The sequence below is a fragment of the Panthera tigris genome, chromosome D4, assembly GCF_018350195.1.
Source record: "Panthera tigris isolate Pti1 chromosome D4, P.tigris_Pti1_mat1.1, whole genome shotgun sequence".
Taxonomy (NCBI): domain Eukaryota; kingdom Metazoa; phylum Chordata; class Mammalia; order Carnivora; family Felidae; genus Panthera; species Panthera tigris.
Genome location: NC_056672.1, coordinates 30,348,984 through 30,363,105, shown reverse-complemented (window position 1 = coordinate 30,363,105; position 14,122 = coordinate 30,348,984). Strand labels below are relative to the sequence as shown.

Genomic DNA, 14,122 nt, shown 5'->3' with positions numbered 1-14,122 from the left:
CATTGAAGCACAAACTGGGTCCCAGGTTTTAATATATGACAACCAGCTGAGAACCACTGCTTTATGGCCCTAACTGGGGTTCCCATTTCTAGAACTTCCATCTAGAGAAGGTCCAACACTAAGGAAATTATTACACTGTACTGCATCCACAACAGCTCATAATAGAGCCATTAAAAATGTTTACCAGGGCGCCTGGCTGGCTCAGTCAGTTAAGCGTCCAACTTCGGCTCAGGTCATGATCTTACAGTTCATGAGTTTGAGCCCTGCATTGGGCTCCATGATGACAGCTCAGAGCTTGGAGCCTGCTTCAGATTCTGTGTAGCCCTCTCTCTCTGGCCCTTCCCCACTTGTGCTCTGTCTCTCTCTCTCTCTCAGTCTCAAAAATAAGTAAAAACATAAAAAAAAAAAACGTTTACCAAAAATTCACAGGGCAGCTGGGTGGCTCAGTCAATTAAGCATCTGACTCTTGATTTTGGCTCAGGGCATCATCTCACGGTTGAGTGATCAAGCTCCATGTCAGGTTCTGCACTGAGCGTAGAGCCTGCTTAGGATTCTCTCCCTCCTGATCCCTCTGCCCCTCCCCCACTTGCAAATGCTCTCTTTCAAAAAAATTTAAAAGAAAATGTTTACCAAACATTGTTAGTGACATGGAAATGACTTTGACCATGTCAAATGGAAAAAGAAAGAATATAAAGCACTCAGTATATATGTATTATCATCTTAATATTTAAGTATATCTATGTATTAAAAAAAAGGAAAAAATTAGTCCAAATGTTAGGAGTAATTACCTTAAATGGTAAGATAAGTGGCTTTAATTTTCTTTATAATTGTATGCATTTTCTAAACTATCCAAATTGTCTTATGGATCTTTATTAATAGAAGAGTACTTTTTAAGAAACTAAGGAAAATATCTTTTCTGATAGCACATGATTTATCAAAAATAATTTCACATTTCCTTGAAAGTAAAACTTCCCTCCATATACCTAACATGATACACTGCGAAGGACACAAGACCTCACTTGTGTGGTATTCCTGCCAAAGTGCATGACATCGTTCCAGACAAACTCGGTTCTGAGCTGTTGTACAAAATAACTGGTCCTTCCTCTTCTGACATGTCAAAGTCAAAGATAAAAGAAGAGTAAAGAGCTGTTCCAAATGAAAGACGACTAAATGCAGTGCACACTCCTGGACTGGATCCTGAACCAGGCATTTTTTTTCTTTTGCTAAAAGGACATTATAGGACAACTGGTGAAATTTGAGTACTCTGTAGATTACATGATATAGAGAATTAGATAATAGTAATGTATCAAGGTTAATATGTTTGATAATTGTACAACGTTTTCAGGAAATACATTTAAAGTATTTAGGGATAAAGAGGTATTTCTGCACTTTACTCTTTTTAAATTTTTTTTAGTGTTTATTTTTGAGAGAGAGAGAGAGACAGAGACAGAGCATGAGTGGGGGAGGGGCAGAGAGAGAAAGGGAGACAGAATCCGAAGCAGGCTCCATGCTCCGAGTGTCAGCACAGAGCCGGATGCGGGGCTCAAACCCAGGAGTTGTGAGATCATGACCTGAGCTGAGGTCAGATGCTCAACTGACTGAGCCACCCAGGCGCCCCATCTGCACTTTACTCTTAAATGTCAAAGAAAAAAGGTGTGTGTGTGTGTGTGTGTGTGTGTGTGTGTGTGTGTGTGTAAGAGAAGGAGAGAGGCAGGGGGTAGAGAGGGAGGGGGTATGATAAAGCAAATGTTAACAGTTGGGGAATCTGGATGAGGGTATATGGGAATTCTGTGTATAATTCTTGCAACTTTCTATAAATCTGAAGTTTTCATTTTTTTTTTTTTTTACATTTATTTATTTTTGAGAGACAGAGTGAGACAGAGTGTGGGCAGGGGAAGGGCAGAGAGAGAACGAGACAGAATCTGAAGCAGCTTCCAGGCTCTGAGCAAGCAGTCAGCACAGAGCCTGATGTGGGGCTTGAACCCATGAATCATGAGATCATGCCCTGGGCCGAAGTCGGACTGAGCCACCCAGGCACCCCAATAAATCTGAAGTTATTTTTAAAGAAAAAAGAAAAATCCCTCCATAATCCCATATCCCACTCTACCCCTATCTTCATGTATGACTTCACTTAATAGGCATCATTTTGTGTTAACATATACTCATCCTTTTAAAAGACTCATAGTTTTGCTACTAAAAAAAGCTGGAAACATGAGTTTGTGCTTTTGAGCTATAATTTCCTTATTTCCACAGAATAAATCCCTGAAGTGAGAAAAAAAAAAATACACATATGCTTCCCCAAATAAGCAGCTCTGATCCAGAAGTCTTTCTGTAAGCAAGCAGACTATGGCCATTACACAGCAAAATTGAAGTACTCTCCAAAAATAGCAGAATTAAGCCTTTCTCTAACCCTCACGCTCCAATATGGTGGCAGATACACTAGCCTGATGTTCTCAATATGTAATTTCTAGGGAATACATCTGTGGGAGTCACCAGCTGCTCAGCGTTCTCAGACTGAGCTACTCTCTGCTGGACTTCTGGGGGTCTTTTGGGGGAAGGGGTGGTGTTTTAATGAGGTGGTGTTTTAATGAACATAGTTTTTACATGTCCTTTGGTTAAAACTTGTAGCCAGGATCCTAAATGGAATCAATAGTCAAGAACTTGGAATACTTTGGGAATAACGGCTCCCTTGACATTAAACTGTTGACGGCTAATAGTGTCAACGTACACTATTCTAGTCTCCTTTAGCCTTTTTTTTAACCTATTTTCCTTGAAATGTGATTCACAAGTTGTTTCAGTTTAATCTAAACTCAGTGCTATGAAGGTTGAATAATTTAACACAAACTTTAGGCAGTAAGCATCTGTCTTGTTAGGGCCAAGCATAAGACACAAAGAACCGCTACGTGTGTACAGGCAGGCGCGGGTGGTCAGGAGCGGTGTCAGGCTGCACCAGCCCAAGACTACCTTCCAGATCAGAGCACTTTCTAGAAGAAGGTATGGCAGCCAGAAATTGGTTTTATACACTGTATCAGTTTTTCTTAAAATGTCATCATGATAGCCAAGTGACCTAACCATGGGGCTAGGAACTTGTTTAAATTTGTTAGTAGTCTAAATTAGTAATGTTAAATCAAAACCATAATTATGCTTAGCTTCAACTGCAAAAGAAAATTTAACCAGTTTAACAGACTCCTGTGTAGTTTTTTTCTTTACAAGAGTGCTTTGTGTAGTTACCAATAAATAACTCATTTTTCACCTTACATCATTTCCTGAACCAAGACTTAAGGTCACCCAAGAAATAAATGGAACATCCTTCCTGTGTCACCTAAAGTGACTGCCAAGGTTGCAAAGGTTAACAGTTCTAGTAAAACCCTCCTGGTTCCCCCCACCCTCCTGACCAAGGTCTGCAGTACGTACTTTTCATCCGTGAACTTCTCAGATGTAAAGTCTGCCTGTCTCTCGCTCTCATAGGGTCGATATTCCCTGTAGGATCTCCGCTCTGCTCTGTCAAGTGTCACCTCCGTCCCCCGGCTGTCATTCCATCCCTGCTGCTCCCCTCTTCTAGGAGCTCGCTTCTGGCCTGCCAAATCAGAAGGGACAGCTGGGACACCAGGTCCATGAGAGCACACCTACAGGGAGTTTTAAATTCCACTTTTCTAGAAGTCAACATCATAGGAAAATCCAGGAAGTTTGGAAATGTTCAGAGAAGAAAAAAGTTATGGATATCATCGTAGCCCACAGTCAACTACCATCGACCCTTGAACAACAGGGGTTTGAAGTGCATGGGCCCACTTACAGAATTTTTCAGATGCAGTACAGAAGTGTAAATGTATTTTCTCTTCCTTATAATTTTAATAACATTTTCTCTTCTCTAGCTTATCTGCTATACGAATATATACTACATATACAAAATAAATGTTAATTGACTATTACTGGCAAGGCTTCCAGTCAATAGTAGGCTACTAGTAGTTAAGTTTTTGGGAACTTCAAAGTTATATGTGGATTTTCAACTGCACGGCTTGAAACCTGGTTTCAACCTAACCCCCTGGTTGCTCAAGGGTCAACTGTACTTCCTCATAAAACTTTTTTTTTTTTAATTTTTTTAGCGTTTATTTATTTTTGAGAGACAGAGACAGAAGAGGGGCAGAGAGAGAGGGAGACACAGAATCTGAAACAGACTCCAGGCTCTGAGCTGTCAGCACAGAGCCCAACATGGGGCTCAAACTCACGAACCACGAGATCATGACCTGAGCCGAAGTCGGACGCTTAACCGACTGAGCCACCCAGGCGCCCCCCTCATAAAACTTTTAAGATACTTAGGTTTTCTTTCCCTTCTGTCCTAGAAAATATAAGATAAACTACACCAACTAACCTATAATTACAGGTAACTCACAATGACTGTGACAGCTATGGATACACACATTTGCTAAATTAACTACAGTTGTCAACAGCAGCTTTATTAAAACATGGTAGCTACACTCCATACAGAATATTAAAGGATAAATGCCCTATATGTCAGATTGTACTTTCAGATAAACTATGGTTTATCATTGGCTACTAAGGTTTTCATTTCTAAATACAGTTCTGTACTGCTGTTATCTTTTTTTTGTTTGAAAACAGATTTTCCTGCTCTCTTGATCTTTGATGGAATTTATACATTTATGATCATACTTTTCAATATGAGGCCAAACTGCTATCTACCAACTGATCCAAGGGACAACACTGGAAGGGGGCATCTCTCGTTCACAGGCCAGCACTCAGCCAGGGCCACTCCAGGCCTCTCTCTCACTTTACTCCTCTCTAGTTTTGATGCTTTAAAAATTTTAAGCAGAGTCTATGTCTGAAAGCAGCTAACACTTGGTAAGTACGTTGTAAGGAACTTTGTCACTTCTTAAATCATCTTCTAAAAATGCATTTTATTTTTCTTAAAAAAAATACTTAAAAGCTCTCCATCTCAAACATGATGTACCATTTTTATTACAGTAGCTTCGATTTTCCTTGGTATAATTTATACCCTTCACATTGGTTGTATGGCTATCAAAAAATTTTTTTAATGTTTATTTTTGAGAGACAGAGAGAGCGTGCATGAGCAGGGAAGGGGTGGGGGTGCGGTGGGAAACAGAGGATCTGAAGCGGGCTTTGCACTGACTGTAGAGAGCCTAAGTGCGATGTAGGGCTCGAACTCACAGCCCATGAGATCACGATCTGAGCCAAAGTTGGATGCTTAACCAACTGAGCCATCAAAATATTAAATGTATTTGAAGTAATGAGTAATTTTTAAAGTCCTGGATTCCTCTCTTAGACAGATATATATAACTCTTAAGGAATATATGTTTACACATATTTTTCTGTCTTCCTACTGAATAGCTTCTATCTGAACTTTGTACTGGGCACATGTACATAGTAACATAGTTCCAGTATCTTACTGATTCCATTTTAAAGCAGAAGTCAAGTCTGTGACACCACAAACATAAAATTGTGCAATTTATTACTTGTTAACATAAAGTATTTTTTCAATGTGAAAAGTTCCACAATAAATCTAAGTTCAGTCTTAAGTTAATGTCCCTTAAATCGGATTTGCATCCTGTACTGATGTTACAATCTGAGCTTGTGACGTGTTTGGGAAATGGGAAAGATGTTATCTTTCTCATAATAGATCATTGTTTCTCTTGCAGAAACAAAACAGAGGGTGACACTTGTCCCAGGAATATGCAATGCCAAATGAGGGCAGGTATATTCCTAATAGAGATCAAATTTGGAATGTGAGGTAGAAAATGTTATTCTGGAAGTTTATTATCTAACAACTTGAAAATTGTAATAGAGTATGACATAACAGCAATCAGCTGATACGTCAATAGTGACAATACTTTTCCTTCAATGCAAAAACATTATTTTAATACAGCTTCAAATTTCCTATTTATAACCTATCTTTAAATAAAACTTGGGGCACCTGGGTGGCTCAGTCAGTTAAGTGTCTGACTTCGGCTCAGGTCATGATCTCATGGTTTGTGGGTTCATGTTCCGCATCAGGTTCTGTGCTGACAGCTCAGAGCCTGGAGCCTGCTTTGGATTCTGTGTCTCCCTCTCCCACTGCCCCTCCCATGCTCACGCTCTCTCTCTCTCAAAAATAAATAAACGTTAAAAATTTTTTAAAAAAACCTTTAGTATCTCCACTCAGCTACAAAATTACTTAGGAGCTTATCCTACCTCTTTGCTTCCTCAAGGTTGTTGTTGTTGTTGTTGTTGTTTTTATATTGTATTAAATTTGGAATTCACCATTCAAAACTTAAAATGACATTTACTGCATACTTTATATTAAAACTTCTTCCAAAGTTTTGGTGTACAAACTTAAAAAATAAAATTTTAAAAATTAAATAGGGGCACCTGGGTGGCTCAGCTGGTTAAGTGTCCTACTCTTGATCTGGTCTCAGGTCATGCTATCATGGTTCATGAGATCGAGCCATACTTGGGGCTCTGCACAGACAGCAGGGAACCTGCTTAGGATTTTCTCTCCCTCTCTCTCTGCTCTTCTCCTGCTCATGTGCACACACATGTGTGCACTCTCTCTCTCAAAACAAACATTAAAAATACCATTAAATGTAACTGGATATTTATTAGAATAATTATGAATACACTGCAAACACTTGTCTCCCCAAAACCCAAAGATAAAAGGGGTTCAGTTTTCCCCCCACAATTTAGTGCTAAGCGATCAAGATTGCAACTGAACCTAGTTTGTTTTTCTGTGCTGGGTCAGCAGCTCCAAGTGGATAATGCAAACACTGAATTTCTCTAGCCCTTTCCAATAAAACGCTGGCACATGCTGTCTGATCACTGATCTAAACCCAAGCCCATATGAAGGGGCAGAATACAATAAAATTTACAGTAAGATTTTCTACAAAACAAAGTTGAGCTTTCACTCAAAGACAATAGTTCTGAAAGGCTAGGAAAAGGAAAGCTGAAAACAGTCTCTGTAGATTTCAGTAATGAGTTTATAAAACAAGGCTCACCCAAGGGTTAAATATTGAAGGGCATTAAAAACCTCTGTTTCCATGGGAAAATCTTGTGATTTCCACATTCACATCCAAAAATATTTCCATTATATGTCAAACATGTTTTGACTTTGATTCTTCTCTACACTGAGCATTCATTTATAATATTCTAACTAAATTAAAAATTTTGAATGTTAGAAAGGTACAGTCCATATTAATTAGGGCTACAAAACCTTGAGAGAGTAGCTCTCTATAAATTTAGTACTAACTACATAAATGGAAATTAATGAGCTGTTTGCTCCTGAAATAACATTTACTTGAAAAAGAACCAGGATGACAAAATTTCCATCCTATCTACAAAATTAACTAAGAATCTTTAATATAGATCTCAAAACCCAGGTCATCTGGATTATGAACAATTGACAGAAAAAAGTTATAAACCCACTAGATTACAATGCTAAGTGAAACAAGCAGGCTGCAACTCAGTTTACATATCATTTAAATTTAGAAAAAAAGAAATAGCTCTGTTTGTACATAAATAGAAGGTGTTAACCAGTAATAAAAATAGGAGATTTTTGCTTTACTTCATACATTTCAGAATTGCTCAAAATTTACAAAAATTTTATAAATTTGTTATAAAAATTCATGATTTTTAATATTAAAAAGGTTAAAAAGCAGTATATTAACAGCACTAACTGCAGTTTCACACCACTTTAAAGGATAAAATACATTATTTTCATCTGTTAAAAAGCAAAGGGAGAGGAAAAGCTTAGCCTTAGTCAATTCTTTCATTACTATATCTAAATAGATTTATGAGAAAAATCAGAATACAAAACGTACAATATATCTCACATCTCATTCACTGTTTAAATAGGCTCATAAATGTGCTGGCCTACTAGCATGGGGTCTTAAAATATCCAAAAGCATTGAAAATAATTTTCAATATCTTTATTATAGTGACTTGATTTTCTATTTCTCAGGGGATATTGCTGGACTGAAGTTTTCACAGACAAAAGTAAAGCAAACATTACCTAGCTGCACGAGTCAAAGACCCAACACTTAAATCAGAGTTGTAATCTCAGGGCTGGGATGCACAACTGTCATCAAGCAAGGAACAAGCCAGCAAAGCCCAGTTGAATACAATGCCAAACACTGGCTCAAGTGGTCGAATGACACATCTTAATCTTAACACTCTTTTTAAGCAAACCTTAGGACCACTGCTTTATTTTAGGAGAACAGAGGAAATACAGGTGGAGTCTTACAGACTATGAACTGATGCAGTTCAGGTGATGAACGACTCTTAGGTACCCTCCCTCGCTGGATGCGGACAGTGGTACCTGGCTAAATAGGGTGCGGGGAACTTTGAATATTCTTGTTTAAAAGGGTTAAAGGTTAAAAACGCTTTTCTTAAAGCAACCTGACTTAATGACAAGTTACACGTCCCAACGACACAACATGCTGTATTGAAAAATGATGCCGGCTGACTGCTGGAAGCTACAGTAAGGGGATGGGGTGTACGAGGATGGGGTGAAAGCACGGAGCCTGGCAGGAGCCGGGGACCCCGCGTCCGCCCCCGCCGCATTCGGCTCGCGGCCCTGACGTCACAGCCCGCCCCCGCGGTCACCCAGGCCTTCGCTCCATCACAGAGGCCCGAGCCCCTCATCCCCACGATTCCTCACACACCCTGGGCTCTCGCCACCACCCCCAGAGGCCGGGTGCGCCCTCTTTGCTCACCCTCCCTCCTTCCCCACCACGCTTCTCTTCTGACCTCCCGACCCGAATCTTGCAGAGGTTGGGCTGGAGGATAGAGACCTTCCCTGCTAGCTCTAGATTTGAGCGCCCGGGGTAGCGACCCTAGTTATCCCGACAAACACTACCCCAACATTATCCCTCAACTTTGCCCAACTTGTAATCGCTCAGTTCTGGGATTCTGAGACCCCTATTCCAAGCCAGCACGCCGCCCCCCGCCCAAGGGGCTGGAAAAGGCCAGAAGGGGCGTGACACCCCCTCCCGTTCTCTTTTCCTACCTTCCTCCGCCACAAGGACCCTCAACTTAACCCCTCTTCCCGGGAGCCCCTTCCCTTTCTGGATCAAGATCCTCTGACCCCGGTCTCACAGTGAGGGTCGAGGGACGGCAGAGGAGGGGTGACCTCCGTGACCCCATTCTCCTTCCCCTCCCGCCCACTGCGCCTACCCGGGGTGCCCAGGTGCCCGGCGGGGCGCGCGTACCGGGTGGCAGCGGGCCGCCCCCGGGGCTGTCCGGCTGCTGCGCGCCAGGGGCCGGGAGGCTCTTGCGCTCCTTCTGGGACTCCCTCCGGCCGCCGCCCGCGCCAGGTCTGTGGCCCGAGGCCCCGGCCGGACTCCTGCCGCCGCGGTTGCCGGCCCCGGCCGCCGCCGCTGCCTCGTCGCGCCTCTTGCGCTGCAGCTGCTGCTGGCGCCGGTGCTCGGCCTCGCGCAGGATGTCGAACGGGTCCGACTCGTCGTCCAGCAGCTGGTGGAAGCGGTTGGCCACGACGCAGCCGAAACTCTCCTGCATCGCGGCGCCTGCGGCGGCCGCGGCCACGGGGCTCCCCAGAGCGCCCTTCATGCCGCCGCGGCCACTGCGGGCCCGCCGCTGGCAGCCCACGCGAGCGAGTCTCAGCAAAACCGGCGGCGAGGACCCATCCCGCCCGCTGCTACCGCCCTCCCAGCCCTGCCTGGTCCCGGCCCTCCCCGCGCCCGCCCCCGCGCCGCCGCCGCCGCTGCCCGCCCAGCCACCGCCCGACAGCCAATCAGCACACGCAGACACGCCCCCTTTCCTAGTCGGCGCGTCTGGAAGCCCAATCAGCGGCCGGAGGCTGTCACGTCACGCGACCTCTATGCCCCTCCCCCGACTCAGCAGAGAGGGGCGGGGCACGGGGGCGGAGCTACTGGGAGGAGCAACGAGTCTTGTAGTCTTGGCGGCCCCGCTGTGCGGGTGGGTCACGGCCATTATTTGTATTCTCTCTGGCGCTGGATACACATTGGTAATGGGCCACTCATCTTTGAAGTTCATGTATTCATCTAGCCATTCAACTACATATTGAACACTTACTATGTGCCAGGCGTTATGTTGTAAGAGATACTAGCTCCGTGTTTTTGCGGATCTTAGTCTAGAGACAGAAGAGTGCGGTAAAGGAAGGGACAGACTTTCTACGCGCCAGTAGCAGAGACCTGACCTAATTAGGAGGCCTGGAAAGGCTTTCCCTGGGAAGTGACGGTTAAACTGACATACTACCAAGGATGACAGGGGCAGGAGCAACCACACGTGAAGATGTCTTGATGTGGGATGGAGCACAACCCATTGAAACTCAGAGGATACCATTGTAACTGGATTGCAAAGAGCTGAGGGACGGCTTTTTTTTTCCCCCCCCAGGAGCAATAGGAAGCAAATTTTAAGTCTAAGCATGTATTTGAAAAGGCTACTGTAGTTGCACTGTGAAGGACTAGGTTGGAGGCAGGTCCAAATAGATGTAAGGAGACCAAGCAAAAGACTGTTGCAGAACTCCAGAGAAGAGTTGATGATGACAGTGACTTGAATTAGAATGGTTGAGTGGAGGTGAAGAGACTCATTGATTCAAGAGCTGTTTGGGAGGTTGTATCAACAGGACCTGGTGATGCGTTAGATATGGGTGTTGAGGGAAATGAAGAGGGTATGATGACTCCTATTTCTGGCTTGTGCAGCTGGAATGGTGGTGCATTCCAAAGAGATAGAACACTGGAAGAGACCATTTTGATGGGAATCATGAGTTAGTTTTGGACATATTGAGGGTTTTTAAATTTTTTTTAAATGTTTTTATTTATTTTTGAGACAGAGAGAGACAGAGCATGAGCAGGGGAGGGGCAGAGAGAGGGAGACACAGAATCCGAAGCAGGCTCCAGGCTCTGAGCTGTCAGCACAGAACCCGACACGGGGCTCGAACTCAACCGACTGAGCCACCCCGGCGCCACCCCCCCCCCCCTTTTTTTTTTCTTTCAATTGAGAACTGGAACTCAGAGGACTCTGAACTGGACAGTCCTCCGGGAAGTTTTGCCTGGCACATGGCTGTCTATCCCACTCCTTCCTTTTCCTCTTACATTTTCCCAGAAGCTGTATTTTGTTAGGACATCAGGTGGCTGTATGCCCCAGGGGAAGCTGGGCTTCTGGCCAGCCTCAAACTTGCTTAATCCTAATCATGCACTCTAATTCCATTCCCTTGCCAATGATTGGTGTAGGAATAAGCTCCTGGTGCAAATCTTCCCTGAGGGGAACTGTTATGGAGGATTCCTGGGAACATTTTTCTTATATCTAAAAAAAGGGATTGAGAAGGGATCTGTTATTTCCCACCTCTGTTCTCTGCTCTTTGTTATGTGAGGAAGACATAATGCCTAGAGTTGCTGTTCCTTATTGCAACTATGAGAATGGCAGAGCAGAAGGGTAGAGAAAACCTAATTCCTTGGTGCTGATTTATCCCACTGGGAAGACTCCCTACCTCAGATTTATTATATAAGAGGATAAATAACATTATTGTTTAATCTGCTCTTAGTTTTATTTGTCTTGATTCAAAAGCATCACCTTAGAGCTTCTTGCTCAGGTGAGTCATCACCAGCATGACTGCTGCCAGGTTTGTGTTTTACTCATTTAATTTTCTGTCATTCCTGAGGAGGATAGGGATGATGTCTGTCATTCATTGCTTTCTTATTCATTGCAGTTTACATGCCCAGTGCTTCAAATTCTGGGTAGTTGTGTGGTAGGTTCTCAGTAAGTATTTGCTGAATGAATATTTTAAGATATTCAGTCATCTCCTTTTTGGAGTCAGCAGAGGTTTATGATCAAAAGCCTATTCTTTTTACCCAAAAGAATTGATAGCAGGTGTTCAAACAAAAACTTGTACATGAGTGTTCGTGGCAGTACTGCTTGCAATATCCAAAGGTGGAAACAGCCCAAATATACATCAGTGGATGAATGGATAAACAAAATGTGGTACAATGGATTAATATTTGTGTATAAAAGGGAATGAGGTACTTATACATGCTACAATATAAATGAATGTTGAAACATTATGGCCAGATACAAAAGGCCATACATTGTATGCTCCTTTATATAAAATGTCCAGTATAGGCAAATCCATAGAGACAGAAATCAGATTAGTGGTTGCCAGGGGTAGGGGGGAAAGGAGATGGGGAGTGACCATTTAAGGTGCATGAAGTTGCCTTTTGGGGTGAGGAAATTTTTCTGGAATTTATAGTGGTGTTAGTTGTACCAAATGTGAATGTAGTAAATACCACTGAATTGTACACTTTAAAATGGCTACAATAGCACAACTTTCCGAGTTTTTGGCTATGAGGATTGGGGCAGCCTGCGACAGGGGTCCTGCACTGAGATGCCTCAAATCCTTGTTAAAAATGTTTAGGCCCCCATGAGGCCCCACACTGTCTAAGCTAACCAGGAGATTTAGGTAGGAAGGGGATTGATGGGCTTCATTGTTTATAAAATCAGTTGTGCTGATAAAAGAAGTAAAGCTGGGAAAGCTTTGAGTCCGGCACCTGTTCATGGTCATCATTAACCAGGTTTACCTGGAGTACACATCAGATGGGACATCAGTCTGGCTATAAATTTCAGCCAGCTGTTAGATGGGAACATGGAGTATCGCTGTGCACCTGCAGATGTGTTATTTCTTTTGTGGCATGAATAAATGTATCTGTGATGTACAAAAAAAAAAAAAAAACTACAATAGTAAATTTTATGTGATTCTACCACAATATTTAAAGCATATATTTTGGAGTTCTATCATGATTTGAATCCTGGCTCTGCCACTAATTAATTTTGTGACCTTGGACCTGTTCCTTATTTCTGTGCCTCAGTTTTCTCATCTGTAAAATGGAAAAAATAATGATACCTATTTCTGAGGGTTATTGTGAAAACTGGGTCAGATAATGCATATGAAGTGTTGAGCACCATACCTGGCACAAAGTAAGTCCTCAGTGAAAGTCATTATCAACATTATTATTATCATTTTGAATCACACTTAAGACTAGGTAGAGTCATAATGAGCCCTCATTATTATGAGATGAATGAAATTTCCAAAGATTCTTTATGCACCAGAATTACCACATGTACCAGAGACCATATTTTGAGAAGCACTGCTTCAAACCAGATGTCTCCGGCAACTTTAAGCTGCCCATCACCAAGCAACAACAAGGGACCATTACCACTTGAGAGAGGACCTGTCATCCTCTAAATTTTTTTTAATGTTTGTTTATTTATTTATTTATTTTTAATTTTTTTTTAACGTTTATTTATTTTTGAGACAGAGAGAGACAGAGCATGAATGGGGGAGGGACAGAGAGAGAGAGGGAGACACAGAATCGGAAGCAGGCTCCAGGCTCCGAGCCATCAGCCCAGAGCCTGACGCGGGGCTCGAACTCACGGACCGTGAGATCGTGACCTGAGCTGAAGTTGGATGCTCAACCGACTGAGCCACCCAGGCGCCCCATAATGTTTATTTATTTTTGAGAGAAAGAGAGAAACAGAGCACAAGCAGGGAAGGAGCAGAGAGGGTGGAGACACAGAATTGGAAGCAGGCTGCAGGCTCTGAGCTGTCAGCAGAGAGCCTGACATGGGGCTCGAACCCACAAGCTGTTTGATCCCACAAGCTGAAGTTGGATGCTCAACCAACTGAGCCACCCAGGCACCCCGGGCTTGTCATCTTACTAGACATCTGGAGATGCAGTAAGATGGGCAGTAAGCTGCCCCATTGCCCTCCTATTTCCTTTCCAACACCACCAATCACAACAGTTTCTTAAGGCATGCTCTGGGAGCACTGCATTCTAATTTCCAAATCATAACTGCCTAAAACAGTTATAAGTCAACCAATCCTGAATACTTTAGGATTAAGAACACCTTTAAAACCAATGAAATAGAGATGAGTAGCTTCTAGCTGGTGTTAGCTGGCCGTGGGTTTCCTTTGGGTCTATTAATTACTGTAGAATTTACTGATGGAAACTTATTAAGTAGCATCACATTTTTTCCTGACAATTTTTCTGCTGGAAGATTGCATCCTTAAACGCGTTCCTAAAATAACAACTCTTATCACATGAGCATGAGTTATTTGCAATGTTGTGTTTAATGTGGTCAA

The 14,122-nt window shown here is 42.8% G+C and overlaps 1 protein-coding gene and 1 pseudogene across 3 annotated transcripts in view; one reads left to right on the top strand and one right to left on the bottom strand.

The window, feature by feature from the left end:
* Positions 1–9,688, bottom strand: part of HABP4 (hyaluronan binding protein 4) — a 40,183-nt gene extending 30,495 nt beyond the window's left edge. The window contains exons 1-2 of one of the 3 annotated variants that reach the window (XM_042965049.1): positions 9,216–9,688; positions 3,415–3,577 (exon numbers count right to left, since the gene is read on the bottom strand). In XM_042965049.1, the coding sequence (XP_042820983.1) occupies positions 3,415–3,577; positions 9,216–9,573 (521 nt within the window). In that variant the 5' untranslated portion in view covers positions 9,574–9,688. The remainder of the gene's footprint in view (positions 1–3,414; positions 3,578–9,215) is intronic. The other 2 variants (XM_042965048.1, XM_042965047.1) reach the window with 2 other exon arrangements.
* Positions 9,689–12,367: 2,679 nt separating this feature from the next.
* On the top strand, positions 12,368–12,550 carry LOC102973045 (annotated as a pseudogene).
* The last annotated feature ends 1,572 nt before the right edge of the window (positions 12,551–14,122 follow it).